Raw genomic sequence first — 22,987 nt, 5'->3', positions numbered from 1 at the left:
CCACCAAAGAAATGGCTCTAACCAATTGTGTGGTACTGTCTGCTCCAACGGCAGCTGTCCAAATTCTCAAAGGTCTTTCCTGTTCCCCTATGTCCTTTAGATGGAGACCCCAGGCATGCCCTAATGCTGAGCTATGAAGACTCGACATGCGTGCATGTGGTCGGTCCTCGAAAGGGGAACAAGGCTCAAGTGGCAACTCCAAGCAGGACCCCTGTTCTTGTACGTGTGTGCTTGAACACCCCCACACACTCATACAATCTCATCAGAAGCCGTGCATTGTAAGTATCAGCAAAATAAAACTGTCAAAAAGATGCATCGTACAGAAAAGCTAACCTTTACTGAGCCGAAAGCGGTCTAGAGAGGAGGAGGGGGGAAATCCATGGGTGTTCTTGGCAATAGCTTGCTTCTGAGCACAATTCCCCGATATTGCATTCTATAAATGTGTCTATAAGCACTAGAAGGCCAAGAATACATCATCCCTGCCAGGGCTCAGTGATGGCAGCTACTTCAGAAGCCATTGTGGGAAATACCTTACTCACTGCAGAGCTGAGCTGTCTTTTCCTCCTTCCTGACTCTCATCCAAGATTTGAACAGCCAAAAGTCAGAAGGAGAGGCTGAAGAATGCACCTCAGTGTGGGCCAAGTTGATCTTTAACATCATCATTTACCACTTCAGCTCTGTGACTGCATAAGCCTAGAGCAGGGGTGCATAACTCAAATGCCTTGATGGGCCAGAATCAGCCATTACTTGGTGTGCAGGGGCCAAAGTTAATTATTCGTTAGTTTAGTTAGGTTTAGTTTATATACCGCCCTTCCAAAAATGGCTCAGGGTGGTTTACAACAAAATAAAAACAAAACAATTAAAATCCTAACTAAATCAATAAAACAATTAAAATCATCTAAACAATTAAAACATTAACAGTAAAATCATTTGAACCAGTATTAAAATTTAAACTAAAAGCCTGAGTGCCTTTTTAAAAGTTGCCAGAGATGGGGAGGCCCTTAAGGGAGCACATTCCAAAGTCCAGGGGCAGCAATTGAGAAGGCCTGTTCCCAAGTTGTCAGCAAACGAGTTGGTGGCAACTGCAGAGGAACGTCTCCAGATGATCTTAAGAGGCAGTGAGGCTCATGGTGAAGAAGACATTCTCTTAAACACCCACCACAATTCCAGCGCATTAATTATTATGTTACGAATATGATAAATATTTATGTACCACTTTTCAACCAAAGTTCTCAAAGTGGTTAACATAGAAAACTAATCAACACATAAATAAGATAGTCCCCTGTACTCAAATCCAAAAAGAAACATAAGGCAGACACCAGCAACAGCCACTGGAGGGATGCTGTGCTGGGGTTGGATAAGGCCAGTTGCTCTCCCCCTGCTAAATATAAGAGAATCCGCACTGTAAATTGTATTTCTTTGCTCTGTTAGCAGGGGTAAAATATTAAACTTATTTTTTTAAAATAGTCATAAAAGTGAGAGAGCAGATGGTTGGAGTCAGGGGTAAAAGGAGATGGTGTGAGTATTAGGCTGCAGCCCAGGGGTCGTGGGAGACATCTGGTCTCAAGTGGCCAACCGTACTGAGCTGCTGCTGCTCATCTGCAGGGGAGGCCAAGAGCTCTTCATTGCTTCTGCTGTGTGGCTACAGGGTATTCTTACCTGGGGCCAGCAAAAAAGGTCCGCGTGGGCTGGATCCAGCCTCTGGGCCTTATGTTGTGGAGGCCTTGCCTAGAGGGACAGACTGTCTCTTTGCTAGAGCTTTTGATAAAGGAGATATGTTGCTTCTGTGAGCCCACAATTCCATCCACTGCACTGAGCAAGACTGTTCTGTGCAGGTGAGAATTCAATCATATTTCCTACATCTTGCAACTATGTTAGGAAGTGAATTTACACTTTCAGTGGCCCTCTTCCACTTTCCGGCTCACATTTGTTTGTTACATTTCTGTGCCCCCCATTACCCAACAAATTAGAGCAGTGGTTGACATGATGTGCAACCGTATGTCACCATGTCAAGGCTGCTTTGGACTTCTAAGACAATCCCAGCTCTACAGAGGTGAGTGGTTAAACAATTAGTGCTTCTGCATTTACTTCCATTGTCGCAAATGCAGGGCCAGCCCATCCACTAGGAAGACCTATGCAGTTGCTGTGGGCTCCAGTTCTTGGGCGGGAGGCACCACCAGGGACGTCCCTAGTGGGGTGCCGGGCTGGGGGCGAATCAGCATGTGTGGGGTCTCCTTAACATTTCATATCATTACAAAATCATGACATAAAGTGTAAATAGTGTGAGTGAGGTTTTTGGACATGTCCAACCAGCTTGGACATATAATGCATTTCTAAATAAATAAAAATAAAAAGCACAGCACATGCTTCACAGTTCTCAGACCTTCTGGGTTACAAATCAACTTGAGCATAGTGCATTCATAAATAAATAAATAAATAAATACCATATACTGTTTGTTCCAGAATTTTTTTGTAAGTTTCTGCCATGAAACAAACCACTTATAGGGCTTTTGGGATGGTTTTTTTAAAAACCCAACAATTGTCCAATCCACTTCAATTTAAATATACCAATTCCTCTCCCCCACCCCCCACCCCATCCTACATCTCTGCTCAATACCCAAACCCTATGCCAAGTCATTCCAGGACAGGTGATCTAAAGGCTGGGGCTGAAAGGGGGGTGTTTTACCCTTTTTTATGAAAGCAAAGGGCAGATTCTTCCATATAGGGGTGGAATGATGGGGGTGGGATTCAGTTCCAGAGATTTTTGTAATTTTCTGCCATGAAACAAGCCACTTATAGGACTTTTTGGATGGGGGGTGGCTGTTTACATTAAAGGGGAAAAAATTAAAAACCAATCATTTGTCCAATCCACTTCAGTTTAAAGATACATATTCCCCCCACCTTGCCCTACATCTTTGCTCAATGCCAAAGCCCTATGGTAAGCCAATCCCTAAATACTCAAGGGGAGGAGGGATAACCACAAAAAGGAAATCACATCATACCTCCATTAGTAAGGCTGGGCTGGGCTGAGCAGAGGGTCTGCAGAGAGCTCTGGTGCTGCACACTCTCTACCTGCCTGCTTCCTTAGCTTCAGGCTTCATGGAGGCCTCCCTGGAAGCCCCGCCCACCAGCCGAACAGCTGAGAGGTGGGGAGAGAGGAACTCTAGCAGCTTGCCTAGGAGCCTTTCAAGCTGCACACAGACACAAAAGACTGGTGGAAAGGTAAGTGGCTGGGACTGGGGGAGAGTGGAGGGCAGGCTGCACTGCAATGTGCCCAGAGTGGGGCTTTTGCCAGCGTGGGGCTGGGGGCAATTGCCCCGGTCGCCCCACCCTAAGGAAGGCCCTGTGCACCATAACTCCCTGGGCAGTCCATCATGCAGGCACCTTCTGGGATGTTGTTACTAGGGATACACCCATGTGCTTGTCATTAGTCTAGGTACAGTGATGGTCATCCCAGCCATATGAACTGGGAAAGAGATGGCAAATGCCACTAGCAAAATCAGGCCTGGTGAGACACTGACTACTTTCAGCCTCTTCTGTTTCTCTAAACTGTAGTCTTGGTCAGAGTGGCTGATGCTAATACAAGGAGCCGTACACAGATGAGGAATGCTGAGTCATACCTCAAATCATATTCTGCCAAGCTCTCTCTCTCCAGCTAATTCACTCTGCTTCTCCTGTTGCTCTCAGGAAAATGGAAATCGAGAGTTCCGGCTATAGGGCAGTACACAAATTAAAGCCATTCCACACATTAAGCAGAATGAGGAATCTGTATGTCATCTTTTTCAATGCAAAAAAACTTACTTCATGTAGCAAATTCGCTCATGTGTCTGTGGCTAAGACCATTGTTAGGTTCAGATAATAATCTCTCCTTCATTTCTTCATGCAGATGCCCTCTAGATGCATCACAACCACTTGGGAGCTGCTGTCACCTGTACCTCTGCGGCTGTGAGCAGCATTGTTTGTTTCTTTCAAATATGTCTACCCTGCTCTTTAGGACAACTCCTCCCAGGTCAATTAGCAGTCAATTAACAGTCATCTATGTGGGCCTTTCTCTACTTCTCTGTGTTTAATGACTGTAGTGTGTGTGTGTGTGTGTGTGTGTGTGTGTGTGTGTGTGTGGTGGGTTGGTTGGTTCAGATAATACTTTGTCCAACCAGCCTACCTCTAGGGATGTGAATGAATCATTTCACTGGAGTGAGTACAGGTACCTTTAAGCACGAGTAAAGCCAACCCTTACCTGCTTCTCCACCACTCCTCCAGATTTCCTGCTGCGGCACTGTGCTGCTCAGAAATCCACGCAGCTTCATCCATGTGCATGGTGTTGCTGTTGCATGCGCGATGGCCATGTGTGTCCTGCCGCCATGCGCAGGCTGCTGGATGCAGCACTGCAGCTGCGTGCAGACTTCTGAGCAGTGCAGCGCTGCACCAGGAAATGTGGTGGGGCGGAGGAGGAACAGGTAAAGACCGGCTTTACTCATGCTTAAAGGTTGTGCTTCCTGCCCTGCCAGAACAATTTGGCACATCCCTACTGGATGTGCCAGATCAATTTGTGCACATCCCTACCTGTCTCCATGATTAAGATTTGAGCACACACACCTCACCTCCAGCAGATGGTTCCTTAATCACACGGGGGTGGCTCTTCTGAACAGCCCCTCTACATGTGCTCCAAATTCTACTCTAAAATGGTATTTGGAGCAAATGTAGAAAGGTGATGCAGCTTTCCCATACAATTTAGAACCAGCACACCACAGAGGGAGAGATAGACTTATAGCACCACACATTCATCATGCAGGTGACAGTCAGAGAAAGTATCATGTGAACTGGCCCTGTGTGTGAAAATGAAAGGCTGTGCAGTACCAGTATATAAAGCAACAGCTACTGCCCAGCCTAATATACATCCTGGTATTTCCACTGTAGGTAAATTGTTGTACTCAACCATTGTCCAGATATTTCTCTAGTCTCCTTCTTAGTAAGATGAAGAGTTAGACATTACCTGTTTTCCTATGTGCATCCACTTTAATCACAACCTTCAGGATGCTACTTACTACAAACTGTTAGGCAGCCTGAGCAGGCCTGTTCCCAATTTTCCCTCCCTCTATCCCCGCCCCCCCCCAACACCTTCAACATTCCATGGTTCACCTGCCCTCAACAATCTGGAGGTTTTGGAAGCTCACAGGTCTCTGTAGCTAGGTGGCCAGATTTGGCTTTTAAAAAGCCAAATTCTGGCTTACGGCCCATTTGACCCACGAGTATACCCCTTAGGTTCTGGCAACTCTGCGTAGGGCTGTTTTGGTTTTTGAAGGGGTGTGTGTATTTTAAAAATGGCTTTTGAAAATGCTTTGGTTTTGGGGGGGGGGGAGGTTGACATTCTGCACAGCAAAAGGTACAGCCCACCTGCACTGCTGTGCATGCCTACAACAAAGCCACGATGTTCCAGGATGGGACAGGACTGGTTTGCTGCTGCTTAAACTGTGCAGTTGTGCAATGCTATGTTAGTTGGGGCCACCTAATGGCACAGCGGGAATTGACTTGCCTGGAAAGCATGAGGTTGCTGGTTCGGATCCCTGCTGGTACCTATAACGGGCAGCAACGCTATAGGAAGAAGCTGAAATGCTGAAAAGCATCATCTCATACTGTGCAGGAGGAGGCAATGGTAAACCCCTCCTGCATTCTACCAAAGACGACCATAGGGCTCTGCCTCAGTGGTCACCAGGAGTCGACACCGACTCGAAGGCACACTTCACTTTAGCTTTATGTTAGTTGGAGATAATGGATGCAGTGTTGCACATCTGCAATCACACAATGTTAAACAGCAGTGCACTAGCACTGTGAGCCTTAGAAGCATGCAGGCATTGTCTTTTTCTTTCAATTTACAAATAAATATACTTCTGTGTACCTAAGAAGAAAGCACTACTTTATTTCGGGTGGCCCCTTTTTTCTTCCGAGCTGATAGGTATGGGATCACCCAGGTTCAATATTAGAAGGCACAGAGAAAGAATCAGTATCTGGCTTTGCTCCCCCCCCCCGCCCCCGCTTTTTCCTCTGTGTTCCTCTTTCTTTCTTTTTATCACACTGTAAGTCATTCTTTTAAACCATAAACTGCCTTGAGGCAGAAAGGTGGTATATAAATGTAGTAAATAAATACAGAAATGGACAAAAAGTCAGGAACCTCTGCGGGTCAGGGAGAGAGGCTTTGCCCTTTTTAAATTTCAGCTGACATGAAAGACAGAAGTTTGATTACTGAGGAGAGAGAGAAACCATGACTTTTCTTGAAGGATTTCAAAGGTGAAGAAAGCTCCCTGGATTATTATTTACAAGTGGGGAGGAGAGGGGGATTTAAGGGGGGGGAAGGATTCCCAAGCCCCAGCGCTCATCTGAGTTTGAGTTGCTTAAGGAAGTGTATGGACCGTCGCCTAGCAACCATGCTCCTTGCTTTTTCAGCGGCAGGAGGGTGCTGTGTTCCTGCCTGGTGCCTTCATAATCTGCTTCTTAGACCCCCAAGAGCACTTAGAGGAGAACAGTCGGCTTATGCAAATGCTAAACCACATTGTGAGGCCAACCTTTTCTCCTTTTTTTGCTCTCTCTTCCTCTTGGACAGGCCATGGTCAACTGTGCTCTGTCCAGCCTCTCATCACAAGGCACGGTCTTTGTAAGGCACCTGTTGCCTGGCAGTAGAATCCCTTGCAGGTGCTTGTTCGCTTGCTTCCTTGCTTTTTCGAAAGGTTCCTGCTCCAGGAAAGTGGTGGAAAACCTTCAATCAGTGTTTGATCAAGACTGCAAGGCATCCAATCCCATGGGTGGGTAGAAAAGAGCGCTGGGCATGTTTCACACTGGGCTTTTCGCTTGCATTTCCTCCAGAATGGAGGGCGTGCGTTCACATATTGACCAGATTTACCCTGAAGTCCCTGTGAGCTATCAGGGAGCACGTCACACACGATTTGGATATTTCATTGAGTGTTAGAGTGTAGCCTGATTTATATCCAGGGTAAAAAGAAAGTCCACTTTTTGCAAAAAAAAAAAAAAACTTCGGGGGACAGGGGGAGGGGACTTCAAACTTGCGGTAAAACCTCGCAGTAAACTCATGGTAAAGTCCGTGGTGTGAAAAATGCCTTGGCTGAGCCAGACAGAGAGCTATTGTCAAAGAGTAATGGTAGGTTTCTGCTTTCCTTTAGGGAAGTAAATAATACAGGAAGAGAAACATCTGGGTTCTTTTTAAAAAAATGTATAAAACAGATAGGCTTCCTTAAGATTCACATAGAGGCAAGTCTTGTGATCAGTGAGACTCACCAAGAAGGGGTTTGCAGGGAGAGTGGGCTTAGCGGGCTTAGCCCGCGCTCCCCATAGACGAGCAGGGAAGCAGCCCTGGACGGCCGGGGAAGCCACTCACATGCCTGCCAGCTCCATCACAGAGCCAGCGGGGGCTGTGGGGATTGGGGGCCGTGCAGCCCCTGGAAGATCCAGGATGCCCTGCACAAGTCCGTGGGGCATCCTGGAGAGACCCCCAGGGCCTGGAGGCTTGTTTCAGCCTCCTGGCGGGGGTCTCCTCATGTGTTACCATGGCACAGAAATGAGGTGCGGCAATACACGACCAAAGAGACAGGGTTAGAGGAGCCCTCACTCCACTAAACTCGTCTAAGGGGAAGGGGAATTAAGAGGGTTGCTGCCCGGAGCCCCGCAGCTCCCATGGCAGCACACGATCCACCAGAAGCGGGCTAGGCTCCCTTAGCCCACTTTTGGTAGATCGTGAGAATCTCCTTATACTGAGGTCGTTCTCATGACCAGCTCTACCCAAGCTAGTGCTAGTGACCCAGGTCACTAGCACTGTTCCCTCTAAGGTGTGTGTATGTGCACACACTCACACATTTTCTGATGTCCGCTCAGTTAATTTTAGATCCTGCTCAGGTTGAATCAGGAAGGCCCCATTCTGAATGCAGGTGTGCACACACACTGCCTTGATACTGCCGCCCAGAACAAAATTCATTCCACTCACTGATGAAAAAATTAGGGAGAACACTGGTCACTAGGTGACCCAGAGACCCAGCTAGTGACCCAAGCAGAGCTCATAAGAACCATTAGGATCAGTTCCAAACCTGGTGCACCTCTGTCGGGTAGCCCGGGTTTTCTACCCAGGCTAAAAGGGAGGGAGGAGGGTATGTGTGTACGCCCTCCTCCCTCACCACCCAGTAGTGCTGGCAGCCTGAGCTAGGTGGAGGGAGTGCCCGTTAGTGGGGAAATCCCCCAATGTACTGTGCTCCTTGTGCAGTGAATTGTAGGATGCAGAAGGACTCAGCCTGCTTCCCCCCCTCACCCTTGCGGTTTGCAGTGGTTCAGTTCGTGATCAAACTGGTTCTGCACATCCCTAGTGAAGAGTCTTGCACTAATGTTCCACTTAATTGTCTTCCTTTCTTCCTTCCCCTCTCTCCCTCCCTCCCTCCTTTCTTGCTGTGCCCTAAGCATGAAACAAGATATGCCTGGACTAAGTCCTGACAAGTGCTGATGCACATTAGATTTCATGACTGTGTTTCAATGTTTATATATCCATGTATCATTAATGAACCACTGGTGGATCTAATGTGTACACTAGATGGAGCTTGCACGACATTATCTGGCTAGGGCTTTCCACTGCTTCCAAGACCACGCTGCTATTTAGTTGTGTTGTCATAGTTGCTCCAGAAACAATAAGCAATATGATTATGATGAGAGAGTACTATACTATTAAATACACTGTCGCAAAGCCTGGGTCTCCCAGTATGAAATTGAATGCATTCTCTATAGACCTGCAATTTTTTACTTGCTTAATCAATTTGATTCTGTCACTAAAAATCTTTCAGTGTGTTAAAAAGCTAATTGGATGGCAGATACAAAAACTTAATTCTGCTTAAGTTTGCTACTTCCCAATCCATGAATGGCAGGCCCCTTCTCCAGAGAGTCATTCCTCCATATGTTGCACACAGTAGAGAATGCCTCTTTTGAGATGGTGCCTCCTGTGACATGTACGTGCTTCATGCTGTGCTTGCCAAAGCACAGTAAGAATGCTTCCATCCCCCTCAGCACTATGATTTCGTCCATATCCAGAATAAAGTAAAGGTAAAGTGTGCTGTCAAGTCGATTTTGACTCCTGGCGCCCACAGAGCCCTGTGGTTTTATTTTGGTAGAGTACAGGAGGGGTTTATCATTGCCTCTTACCATGCAGTATGAGATGATGCCTTTCAGCATTTTCCTATATTGCTGTGGCCCGATATAGGTGTTTCCCATAGTCTGGGAAACATACAGAATAGTGCATATTAAATCAATCAAATAATTGGTTGCTCAGCTAAAACTCATACGCTTACTGGACTAAGATGTCTTTCACCAAGACCCTATTTTGTAAATTATTTTACAAAAATAATGACCCTATTTCACCCTATTTTGTAAACATAAAGGAAAGAGGGAGCGGGTTACAGTTCAGCAGTAAAAGACCTGCTGCTTGGCATTTGCAGAAGAACCCCAAATTCAATTTCTAGTAAATACCCAAGGGTGGCTCATCGATAAGCCCTATCCACCCCCAGCACAGTACCTCCAGTGACTGTTGCTGATGTCTATCTTAAGTTTCTTTTTAGATTGTGAGCCCTTTGGGGACAGGGATCCATCTTATTTATTTATTATTTCTTTGTGTAAACCTCCCTGAGCCATTTTTGGAAGGGTGGTATAGGAATGAATGAATGAATGAATGAATGAGTCTAGGTGAGGCAACTGTCTCAAGTGGCATCTGCTGCCTGGGGTGGACATCATTTCACCTGCCCCTGCTGCTGCTATCACTCGCAAATCCTCCCTACTCTCCCTCCCCGCTCACACATCCTGGGTAGCGAGACTGTTAAACTGGAGATTGGCTCCCCACCGATCTAAAGTTTAAAGGCTAGACCTAGAACATTAAATGTTCATTAAATGCTAGACCTAGAACATTAATGCTAAACCTAGAACATTAAATGCTAAACCTAGAGCATTAAGCCCTGTGTGAAGGAGGCAGGGCTGGCATTGGCCCCAATGTGGAGAGTCAGGGGGCATGGTCAGCGTTACCCTGAGCAGTCCACCAGCTTATGCTGGTGCTGGTGCCATCATTTAATACAGCAGTGGCCAGCCTGATGCTCTACAGGTGTTGTTGGATCACAACTCCCATAATCCCCAGCCACAAGAGTAGGGCTAGTAATCCAGTTCCCTCCTATACCAGTTTCAGCCTTCCTGGGGTGGTGGGCATCAAACCATGCTTGCCCCTTTCAGACATTACTGGAAGAAAATATAACCAGAGGGCTGGAGGCTGGCAAGGCAGAGCCAGCCTGACACTGCAAAGAGCTCCAGCTGCTGAAGTTCAAGGCACCTCTTAGAAGAGGGTTCTTAACTGGTGGACTCTGAGCTGAGGCATCAGTCTGAAGGCAATAGGAATTTCAGAGCAGCACATGGGTAAGGAAACAAGCAAGATAAAGAAAAAGCATAGGAAAGGACCATACCAGGCCTAAACGCAAGGTCTAAACTTGGTCTTGCACTGGGGGGGAAAATCAGACCCAACCAGTCCCTGCCCTGGAAGCATTAATAGTTAGGTCAGTCAGAGAGAACCAATGGGCTGTCAGGGGAAGCCATTTTGGAGCCTAAAGAGGACATGATTAAAGCATTCCCACACTAATCTAGGAAGTTTTCCAGTAACTGATTTGTCCATGACTGTTTGAATCCACACTAAGGCAGGAACTGGAAGTTCTCTCAGGGTGTCAAACAGATGTGCACCCAAGATCTGAGGGTGACTTGCCAAAGTGAATGCTGCTTGCCACAAAGTGGATGCTGTGTCTGAACCCATGCTCTTCGTGAACCTCTGGTTCATTCCAGGTGAGGCAACCCCCTTTGCAATCAGGAACAATGGCTGTGAGAGGGTACAAGGCAGGCTGGGATACCATCCAGGGTCTTGCTGGGGGACTGGCCAGGAAGAACCCTGGCTCAACGCACCTCCAACAAATTACTTCCCCCCTCCCCCCACCAAAAAAACCCCATATGATTGTTTGCAGCACCAACTTCAAGTTCCCTTTGCATCTTAGGCTGGACAAGCCTCGGTTCCCTGCTCTTTGTGAACCTGGGCTAAAAGTGGCACTTAAGAAGTCAATGAGGCACTTCACACGATCGGTGTGAAGCTCCTGAGGGGATTCTGCGGGGAGAGAGGGCTTAGCCCACCCTCCCCACAGACGAGCAGCCGCTCGTAGCTGGGTGGCTGGATCAACTGCCCACATGACTGCCAGCTACGTCACGGAGCTGACAGGGGCAGTGGGGATTGGGGGCCGCGCAAGCGCACAGGGCATCCTGGAGAGACCTCCAACCCTGGGAGGCTGCTTGCAGCTTCCCGGCGGGGGTCTCCTTGTGTGTTGCCATGGCGCAGAGCTGGGATTCCTTAGCCTGGTTTCCCCCCATCGTGAGAATAGCCTCATCATCTCATGGTCTCAAGTCTTCTAAAACAGGAGAAAAAGAGAACATGTTTTTCACCTCCAGACTTGACTACTGCAATGCGCTCTATATGGGGCTGTCTTTGTACGTAGTCCAGAAACTGCAATTGGTATGCCATGTGCATGCTGGCACTGCGTGGAAAGTTATTGGGATGTGAGTCACCCCAGCAGTAAGCTGCATGGGGTGGTGGAGAGAAGGTAAGGACTTGGTCTACTCTCTTCTTAAAGTTCCTGGTATAATTTCCCTAAAAGTGCTCGAACTGCTCTTCAAACTGCGGTTTGGGCACATCCCTATCCTATATTAAAAGAACTATACTGGCTACCAGAAATTTTCTGGGCGAAAAACAAGGTGCTGGTTATAACCTATAAAGCAGCCCTAAACAGCTTAGGCCCAGGGTATTTAAGAGAATGAGGCACTTCACACGATGAGCGTGAAGCACCAGATGGTGTTTGTGTGGGGAGAGCGGGCTTAGCCCACATACAAGCATTCGCTCATTGCTGGGCAGCCACATTGGCCATCCAGATGTCCGGCTGCTCCGGTTGGGTACTCCTGCTCCTGGCCGCAACTCTGTTTGGAGCTCTGGGGGGAAGGGGAGCCCCACCATGCCATGCCCCAATCAACTGAACCTCAGGAAGGCACCCTTCCTGGTGTCCCCTCTCCCCCCACCCCAAGTGTGTCAGCTTTTGAAGAAGATGGTAGATTTATCAAGAACTGTGAACCATGAAATCTGCTAGGAATGGAACCTCCAGTATTAGAGGCAGAATACCTTAGTGCCAAATGTTGGGGACAAACAACAGGGGAGGGGATGGCTTTCTCATTCCTTTTTTAATGGACTTGGAGGCCTTCTTGAGGGTATTTGGCTGGCTATAGCTAGAGAGAAACTAACTGATGAGATACAGACTAGATAAACATTTGGTCTCATCCAACAACATAGTTCCCATCCTCTCAAGCACAACAGCTTTTGTTGGCCTCTTGTATGCACCAAAAGGAGCATTTCCCTCAGATTTTAATGTATCCATTGTGATTTTCTTGCAGGCGGCACCCTATTGCTGTGACACAGAGACATTTTTGCAAGCTGTGCAGCAGCCTGTTTCACAGAACAGCCTGTTTCGCCCTTGCCTCCTCTGTATTCCAAGAAACCCAAAAGGGAGAACACCTTTGGCAGCCACTAATTGACAGCTCCCTCCTGCTCCAGAACTCTAATGGGCACCAACAGATACGCTCCCTGATCTCCTCCCCTGCAAACTACAGCAAATGCATCAATGGGTCAAAGAGAGCATCTATATTATTCCTCTCACTGTGTGCCGGTAACATAAAGCTGATGTTCTTTGGATGGGAGGATCAATAAGGCTCAATGCAATAGCAGAACATATTACATATTGATGTGCTGGTTTTGTTGTGTTAACATTTGGCTACAGTTGTAGCTTAATAATCATTCACTACCCTGAATTTGTTTAACCTGACTTTTTTGTTTGCTTTCTTTCTTTCTTTCCTTCTTAACTATCATTCGGATCATGGGTAGCTGGCTGTGTTTTGTCTGGCCAGGAGCCCAACTAAATGTAATTATGTCCCATGAGCTCACCAATATGGAGAAGTATGACTTTCAGATGTCAGTAGGGGAGGGGGCACCAGACAGACGGAATAAAGAAAAAAATGCATTAGCAAAGCAAAATATGAATGGGAGAGAGAGAGAGAATGGGAGATATTTTCTGCCTTTTTCTTTGTTGTTTATTTCCATACACTCATGTTATACAGGAAGTCCTCAGACTCATGAAACAATTGGTTCCTGAAAACTGTGTCTTGAGTCAAAATGTCTCAGGACACATTTTCCCATAGGAAATAGTGTTATAAATGGGAATTTGGTTCCAAAACCAAGGCCAGATACCCTATTCTTTTCTGGTGCTGTCAGAGCTGGTGGTGTGTCAGTCACAGACATGCAGCAGAGAAGGTGATGGTGGGGAATCAAAAGTTGCTCATCCTTGCTACCTATTCCCTTCCTGGAATAGGTAGCACTTCCTGGAAGGAATAGCTAGCACTCCCTTCCTTCTCACTTTTCTATGGAAGGGAGGGAGGCTACTGGGTAGCTGACTGCCATCTCCTCTTCCTCTTGGGCAAAGGGAAGGAAGGTGAGTGTACAGGAAGCTGCTTGTGGGCTGAGAATGGGATGGGCTCTCCCCATCACAAGGACAGCAGTTGAGCCTGGAGGAGGAGGAGAAGGGGAAGCACCATTGGGGGACGGGGAAAGCTTCTTGGGCAGGAGAGTCAGCCAGTTCCTCTGCTGCTTCAGATGCAACCACAACCACCACCATCACGACTGCCAGTCTTGATGATAATATGTGCCTAAGCCACCATTGTCACCTCTCTAGGCCATGCACCAGCAGCCCTCTAGCGGAACCTCCCCTCTGATGGCAAGCATTGTAAAGTGGAAACAAGGTGGCAAGTTACAAAGGTCTGAACTCTGAAGCCCCTGTTCATCTTAATTCAGAGTGCCTTAAGTCATGGACTGCCTGTACAGTCGTCCCTCACCTATCGTGGTTTTCCCAATCATGGATTTGAGTATCTGCTACAGGGAAATTGTGACTGTTCTTGCCAACCGTATCCGCGGTTGTATCCACAGTTTGGTGGGGTTTTAAAAAAAATTCTGGTGTGTGTGGGTAATTTCAGGGTTCAGGGGTGATTTGGGGGACATGGGTGATTTTGGGGGTTTGGGGGTCATTCCCAAGGGTCACGGGTCATTTCCAGGGGGTCAGAGGTAATTTCCAGGAGGTCAGGGGGCAATACTTTCAATTTTAACCTTGTTTTCAGTTGCTTTGTGACTACAATTCCCCTACACCTCCATTTGCCATTGAAACCAATGGCTCATCTACTGCGAATTTGCCAACCACGAGGGTTTCCAAGAACGGAATCCTCGCGGTTGACGAGGGGCGACTGTATAGCACTTTTGCATGTTCAAAGCGTTTCGCATCCATGATCCTGTTTGCTTTACAATACTCCTCTAAAATAAGTAAATATGGGGATTTCCATATTGCAGCTGGGGAGCTGGGGGCTGATGGAGTGACCTGCTTAAGTCCTCCTAGTCAGCTATGGGGCAAGACCAAAATCAGGGAAATCCTGAATCATGGCACAGCCTCTTATTCTGTAGGCATATCGTGCCCTCCATTTACAAAGTGCTATCACAGATGAGAAGACATGTCTCTGCCCTGAGGGGCTTCTAGTCTACCAAAAAAAAAAAAAAAAAAGATACAATGAAGACCACGGAGGTGGCAGCAGTGACAGTCACAAGGGAGAAAATAGTGACTAGTCTTCGCCACTGTGCTACATTCGGTCTTCCATTCATGTGGAAGATGTGAGGCTATCTCCTTTCATTCAGATATTCTTACAGCCACATGGGTGTTCCACCTGAAACATAACCATTAGGAACAGTGGAGGCAGCACTGCACAACTGTGGGAGCACTGCAGCAGCCCCATCATATCAGAAACATGGATGGAAGACTGTGCATCATGTTGGCTATTGTCATTAATGCTGCCAGACTTGGCTCCAGACAGACTGAGGATGGGGGAAGTTGAGGAAGTGGGGAAGCAGAGCAATGGGAGGGGGAGACCAAAGGTAACAGGAGGTCTGGAGCTAGCAGAAGGGGTAGAGTCCCCAGACTGCTCCCACTAGTAAGCAGGTCTGGCCCACAACCATTTATAGGGGCCAAGGGGAAATCACCTAACATACTTTCTGGCCCATGAAGGGGCTTCTAATCATGTAGCTGGTTCCCTTCTTTGACTAGAGCTGGGCGGTTTTGCACCGTCTCAGCCTGTGCCTAAGACCACCTAGATCCAGAGGTGCACCTAGGTGATTTTGGAGTCTGGACCTTTGGAGCGACAGAGTGACACATGCAGTGTTTTTAACACATGGGTTCTTGAAGGCACAAACAGCAACTGGATTCACAAGAATGTAAGAATATACAACAGCTATATTTATGCAAATAAGCATAACATTTCATTGTGTGTTGAACATTTCAACACACAACTTAACATATCTCCATCACACATTTTTCTTTCTCTGCTCCACCCTCTGTCTCTAAAGCAGAGGTATGTTCATCTGCCTGGTGCAGGTCACAGTCATGCTCAGCTGCCTGGCGCAGTGCGGGCGAGTGGCATGGGGTGGCAACCACACCACCCAGAACAGACTAAAGAGCTAAAGAGGATTTGGGGGTCCCCAGGGAGTGTGAAGGCCCTAGACTTCTGCTCGGGAAGTCCATGGTTAAGAGCACTTCCACCTAGATCCATGTTCAGGACCCACAATCATTTAAAAATAGACACCAGCAACAGCCACTGGAGGCATACAGTGCTTGGGTTAGATAGGTCCAGTTGCTCTCCCTCTGCTAAATATAAGAGAATGGGCACTGCACGGTGCCTCCTTGCTCAGTTAGAAGGAAATTAACAAAAGGAATGATCCTGAGTTTACACAGTGTAGGAGTAATTCCAGGTTACTTCAAAGCCAGGTTAAATGACAGAACATTTAGCTTAGAAATGGTTCACTAAGCCAGGTTCCTTTTAAATTTGCAGGAAAGAGGGCTTGTGAATGAAAAGTAGGATGGAGCCAGGAATAATTAGAATTCTGTTTTGCAGGCATGTGCATTTGAAGAGTATTGGGGAGTAGGTTTTTATTTTTTAATTTTTAAAAGATATATATTTAACCAACAATGTAATTGGGGGGTGGGGGTGGGTTAGGGCCAACAGAAGAACTCTGTTTGGAAGGCAGAAGGGCAGATATTTCAGGAATTCCCAGAAATACAGATGTTCCACTTCCAGCGAGCCGCAGTGGGGATCCAAGCCATTTGGCAATTCAGCCCCAAACAAGTCTTTCATCTTAGGCTGGAAAAGCGGGGGGGGGGGGGGCGCGGACGAATCTGGGTCATTCGCCCCTAGAGCTCCCATCCCTTTCAGCGAGTGCCTCGTCAGGGGAAACGTGGATACGGCCTCAGTAAAGAATGCCAGGCGACGCCTTATAAAACACGGGACGAATTGGCCCTAGAAATTAACATCGCTCTCTGTGTCGGACGGAGAATATGAGCTAATCGCCTGCAGCAGAGCCGTTGAAAGAATTGATGGATGAGCGCCGGATTCCCAGGAGAGGGGCGAGCAAGTGGGGGGAGGTTCTGAGGCGAGTTCGGTAGCGTCAGGATTGCGTCAGTTTGGGTCTCAACCACGTCTCCGGCCTCAGAGCTCCGTGAGTCAGAAGAGCTGAACCACAGGACAAGGGCTCACGAATCACTGTGCAAGAGGGGAGGACCAAGACAGACCCTCCCTCCCTCCCTCCCCAGCCGGCTCATCCTCCTCCTCTTTCTGAAGCCTTCCCGATCCTTCGTGCTTGTGTTTTCATCACGTTGGAAAACAAGCCATCCCCTGGCCGGGTGCGAGAGTGTGTGTGTGTTTCTCGCTGAGAAGCGGAGCGGAGTGGAGGGGGGGGAAGGAAGCGCATTTTCAGCACCTTGGACAGGGCAGGCAGCAACCAACATGGCTCCGATTACAGCCAGCCGAGAAGAATTTGGTAAGCATCTTCTTCGAACCCTCTCTGGAAGACTTGATTAATTTCACTCAGGTGCTTTGGGAAGGCAGTTGTGCGACTGTGCCCTTGCATGCTCATGGGGAAGCCTGGAATCGGAAGATTAGGCTCTTGCTGTGATCTGGGTAGCCTCTGTAGCCTCCCCTTCAAGCATTATTTACCCGAGGCATGGATATTTAGCAAAGTTTGTCGTTAATAGGTTTGCACTTTGCTGCTGCGTTATCTCCCAGGTGTTCAAGAACAATATAGGATTCTGTCTGGGGAGGCGGGAGGATTTGCTGTGATACCTAGTTAAAGAAGCTGTGCTGGAGAGTTGAATGAGTCAGATGTATAGATCCCTATTCTACAAACTCAGAATATTTGTCATCATTGCTTCCTTTGAGGGAGGGGTAGATCGCCATTTACTCAAAGTGATTAGTCATCCATCCATCTATCCACGAGCAAGCTTTTTACCTCTGCTTCTGTCTGTCTGTCTCCTGTCATCAGTGATGTTAGGAACATAGGGAGCTGTTTTATACCAAGTCAGACCCTTGGTCCATCTAACTCAGTATTGTCTACACAGACTGGCAGCGGCTTCTCCAAGGCTGCAGGCAGGAGTCTCTTTCAGCCCTGTCTTGGAGATGCTGCCAGGGAAGGAACTTAGAACCTTCTGCAAGCAAGCAGGCTGGTGCTCTTCCCAGAGCAGCCCCATCCCCTAAGGGGAATATCTTACACTGCTCACACATGGAGTCTCTCATTCAAATGCAAGCCATGGTGGACCCTGCTTAGCAATGGGAAAATTTTATGCTTGCTACCACAAGACCAGCTCTCCTCTCCTCATGTTGCTAGGAGAGTATATGTGAACTATTCCCCAATGCTTTTTAACTAAGCATAATCTTCCTTGCCAAAATTCAACTAGTTTAGGCTGTCTCTTAACCTCAAATACAGACAAGTAAAAAAAAAGTTTTTTGTATCAATAATACTGATCTGTTTAAACATTTTTAAAAACATCTTGTTGGTATCATATTTTTAAAAAATGGAACAGGAGAGAAATGTATAAATCAATGCATGTCAAATTGTTCTTCTTCAGCTGCCTAGAGGGTGGGTCAGTAAGGACTTTCATGATGGTTGTACCTTGTAATGTGATATGCTTGGAGTAGCCACACTGTACAGCCGGAGTACTTTGAGTTAAACTGACTTGGATCCTGTCAAAATCAATGAGGAAAAACAGACCTTTTCCAAACAAGTCAGCGTCACTGGCCTATGGATAGAAGTTGATAGAATTTTAAAACATGTTGGCATGGTAGATTTGGGGGTGGGTGGGTTTCAAACTGAAACTGAATGGGTTCAGATTTGGTAGATTATATGGAGTGGATCTAAATTGTCAGCCGTCAAACAGACTCTTGCAATCTGTCCTACTCTTTTTGTCAGAAATAGCATGTTCTCAAAGCAGTCTACCATTTCTATATTGCTGCTATAATACCAAGGCAATCACCTTGCCATATGAAAACAGCAACAATGGCAGATTGCAATCTCTCTGGCAGTTATTGTACAGCACATTTAGTTACAATTTCTTTGTGTACTGCCCCTCACGGGTGTTTCTAATTTCATTTGTGACAGCTTGCTCACCTGATAACTGACTTTCTGAGGATAATTAATATCTAACTGCTCCATTCCTCCTATCAGAAGCTGGAATGCTAGCTTACACTCTCACTCCTGCTGTTAGAAACAACCCATGTGCATGCTAGCTTCAAAGAAGTATTTGCAAATGTGTCAATTGGTCATTAAAATCAGTTCAGCTGAGTTAATGATCCAACCTGGCCTCTTTCCCAAAACAACTTATGTAACTGCCTCTACCATTGCCTCACTGATGATGGGTTTTGCTTCAACTTAGAACTGCATGCCTTGCTTGATCAGAAAATCAACACAGCCTGGAACTGACCCAGTGACCATACAGAATCCATCATTCTACCCCAAAGCAAAATGTCCGGCATACTGACACACATCCATACCCTGTATATATGAACCCCCTACAAACTCAGAAACAGAGAAGCAGAGCAAAAGAGACACCCCATGCCAGAACTGGATTCTTACAGAAGTGGGAACATAGATTGTGAGCAAAGGAGCCAATACAAGTGTTGACCCTTCAACTGCATGCAGTGCCTTCTGTTTCCCCATAGATTCCACAAAAATAATGAGATACTTTACTTCAAAGGTGTGATTGGGTGTGTAACTAACTCATCTGTACATTTGCCCTTCCTCACTTAAACTGGGATAAAAGATGCTGTTTACGAGTCCAAGTGAACCATTCTGCATCTCCGGCAGAAAGCACAGCTCCACTTATCCTTTCAAGAGAACATTTCTCTCTTTCTCTTAACTAGAAAGAGGACAGTGATCATTTGTTAGAATACCAGCCCTCTTACATAAAAGGCACAATTACCTTTCTGCATAAGCAATGCCATCCCATTAATATTTCATGAGTCCCCCATTTTGCTTGGAGAATGTGGACTTAGTCTTGATTGCTGCTAGCAGCATGCCGTGCTTAGACTCACTTAGAAATGTTACTTATGGGCAGAATTGGATTTCCAATTAGTGGTGCTCATTTGGTCCTGTACTGCTTACTCATGAAATCATAATGATATACTCAGTGCCCCTTTTTTATCCATATGCCAGATGTCATCTCAGTCTCCATGCTGTTCTCCCTGTTACCATTTGGAATGTGGGCTGGATCATAGGAGCGATGGAAAGAAGTTAAAGGGGGAATGAATGTAATGATTGATAGACATATTTCCTTGAAATAATGTGTTGTAGACACACGTACCGCTCTGAACAGGTGTAAAAACCCTTTTGCATTAGCCCCACAGTCAGGGAGACTCGGTACTTAAGGAATATCAATGGTAGACAATGGATTTCCTTTTTTAATATACTCTGTTGCCTGTATAATGGGCAAGTACAGCAGGGAAAAATGTCTGCATATTTTTAATTTTGCTTAGAAAACTGACATCAGGAAGGGAGCAGGCATATCCCAAGACACTGTTGCTTCATGCTATGCTTAGCATCTTCATGTCATGCCGTAAACCCTTCTAGGATGGGACTATAAAAATATTTAGCTCACTGTACATAAAGACAAATCCAAAGACTAATATCAAAGAGGATGTTATGCATGTGAATAACACATATTTCCAATTCTCTTTTATCTGCAGAATAAAAAGACTTATGTGAAGGATGTAAAAGAGAGCTAGAAGTGTTCATATGCATACTGAATTCATAACTTTTATCTAGGGCATAGAGAACTTGAGCAGAAATGTGGCATTTATTACTAATATAATTGCTCAGTTGTGTTTGCCTCAATCACGCAAGCAGCAGCAGATATAGCCAGCCAGAGTTTTCCATGGGGTTTTTCCACATTCGTACCTGCAGGGGGCAGAAAATGTTTATGCTTTTTGTTGGATTATATATCCGGCAATTCCTTCTCTTTGCTTCACTGTTTGATCAATTCCTGTTAAGTTAGTTTAACTATCATTTTTAATCTTTGATGTATACCATTCATGTGTTTCTTGACTTGCAGATGAAATTCCAACTGTAGTTGGAATCTTCAGTGCCTTTGGGCTGGTCTTCACCATCTCTCTCTTTGCTTGGATCTGCTGCCAACGTAAATCTTCCAAATCAAATAAGACCCCTCCTTACAAATTTGTCCATGTGCTGAAGGGTGTTGATATTTACCCTGAGAACCTCAACAGTAAGAAGAAGTTTGGTGCAGATGACAAAGGTGAAGCCAAAAGCAAGCCCATGATGCCAAAGAGCTCTCTACACCTTGACTTAGAGAAACGAGACCTGAATGGCAACTTTCCAAAAACAATTCCTAAAATACCAAGTTCCTCAGATCTTGAGAACTTTACTCCAAAGCTCTTTCCAGAGAGGGAGAAAGATTCAATATCTCCTGATAGCTTGAAGTCCGCCATCTCAATATCTTCTGAAGAGAAGCAAGATAAATTAGGCACTCTCTTCTTCTCCATTGAGTACAACTTTGAGAAGAAGGCTTTCATGGTGAACATCAAAGAAGCACGTGGTTTGCCAGCCATGGATGAGCAGTCAATGACTTCTGATCCGTACATCAAAATGACAATACTGCCTGAGAAGAAACACAAGGTGAAAACGCGAGTGCTGAGGAAAACCTTAGATCCAGCTTTTGATGAAACCTTCACCTTTTATGGGATCCCTTATACTGAAGTACAAGATCTAAGCCTTCATTTTATGATCCTGAGTTTTGACAGGTTTTCCCGAGATGACATCATTGGAGAAGTCCTCTTTCCCCTGTCTGGGATCGAGTTGTCTGAAGGAAGGATGCTGATGAACAAGGAAATCATCAAGAAGAATGTTAGGGTAATTTCTTTGAAATCTTATTGACTTGTTCATTTGCTTGTTTTGCCTGCCCTATCACAATGTCAACAATCATTTTCAAACTCTTGTCAAAAGTTGTAAGATTTTTAAAAAATATCTAATACATAATTTGCAGCAACTCCCAGAACAAAACGGTAAGGCACAATGTCTGGATGGAGATGGCCACAACTTTCCTTGACAGTAAAGAACTGCAATGGACATTTTAAATGCTCTATTTATATTTACCTCCTGGACCCCCATGTGGATAACTATCCTTTTTGGATGTGTTGATGGGGAACCCCCCCACCACCACATGCCTCAAGCTGGGTGAGCTGACCCTGACTTTGAGCTTCTCTTGGCTCTTCACCACCCACACATCCAAAAATGGGTGAATGGAGGCATAGATTTGCTACGCCTCCAAGCCAATAACTAAATTGCCCTGGGAAACTGAATTTATTAGGCCCCAAATAATTCTGACTCCCATTTCTTCTCAAGCCACGTAGACTTGAGCGGTGGATCCAAGGAAACCCCCTTCATTCTTCAAATGATGTCCCAGTTTGCTTTTGTCATCAATGCAATTTCCTTTATTTTGTCCTAATCAATAACTCACATGGACTCTGCTGGCTGTGATCTAATTTGCATGTATGCTTTGCAGGATAAAGAGGAAAAAAGAGTCCTTGAAAAGGCCACTAGCTAGTCCTACACTGGAAGTGTGCCTGGGAGGTGGACTCCCTGTTTAAATAGGCAGACATTGTCCCCATTTCATAGACTCATAGAATGTTAGAGTTGGGAGGGACCTTGTAGGTCTTATAGTCCAACCCGCTGAGTACAGGAAACTGCAACAGCATCCCTGTCAGAGGGCTCTCTTTTTGAAAACCTCCAGAGCAGGAGAACCTAGCACTTAGCAAGGCAAACTGTTTCACTTTCAAACACTGGGGTCATTCACACAATCAAAAATTGTGTCCTAGCTGGGTTTGGGAGCTGTGTGTGCTCCCAGTTTTTTCAGTTGTGTCCTACCCAAGTTTTCCTCCTACCTTGCTTCCACACAACTGAAAACTGGGAGCACACACAGCTCCCAAACCTGGGTAGAACACAGTTTTTGATTGTGTGAATGACCTCACTGTCTTATAGCTGAGCCATTCTTCCCTTATGTCTAGCCTGAATCTTCTTCCTTGAAATTTCAACCAACTGGCCATAGCCCTGCCCTCAAGAGCAACAGAGAACAAATCTGGTCCCTCTCCTATATGATAGCCCTTCAGATATTTGAAGACAGCTATCAACTCACCCCTTAGTCTTCTTTTCTCCATGTGTTGACCTTCATAACCAAGCTAATGGCCATCTTATGGTGATGGCCACTGGTTTGGATAGCTTTAGGTAGGGCTTAGACAAAGTTGTGGAGGACAGGTCTATCAATGGCTACTAGTCTGGTAGCTATAGATCACCTCCAGCCTCAGAGGCAAGATGCCGCTAAACACCAGTTGCAGGGGAGCAACAGGAGGAAAGAGGGCATGCCCTCATCCCTTGCCTATGGGCTTCTGGGGTGGGCCACTGTGTGAAACAGGATGCTGGATTAGATTGGCCTTGGGCCTGATCCAGCAATGCTGTTCTTAT

At 46.2% G+C, this 22,987-nt stretch overlaps 1 protein-coding gene across 1 annotated transcript in view; it reads left to right on the top strand.

The window, feature by feature from the left end:
- The first annotated feature begins 16,615 nt into the window (after window positions 1-16,615).
- The window catches only part of SYT4 (synaptotagmin 4), a 30,053-nt gene continuing 23,681 nt past the window's right edge, over window positions 16,616-22,987 (top strand). Inside the window, exons 1-2 of the mRNA XM_053295129.1 lie at window positions 16,616-17,002; window positions 20,565-21,379. Coding sequence (XP_053151104.1) covers window positions 16,969-17,002; window positions 20,565-21,379 — 849 coding nt within the window. The 5' untranslated portion in view covers window positions 16,616-16,968. The remainder of the gene's footprint in view (window positions 17,003-20,564; window positions 21,380-22,987) is intronic.

Source organism: Hemicordylus capensis, chromosome 2, assembly GCF_027244095.1.
Source record: "Hemicordylus capensis ecotype Gifberg chromosome 2, rHemCap1.1.pri, whole genome shotgun sequence".
Lineage (NCBI taxonomy): Eukaryota > Metazoa > Chordata > Lepidosauria > Squamata > Cordylidae > Hemicordylus > Hemicordylus capensis.
This window is presented reverse-complemented; position numbering and strand designations above follow the sequence as displayed.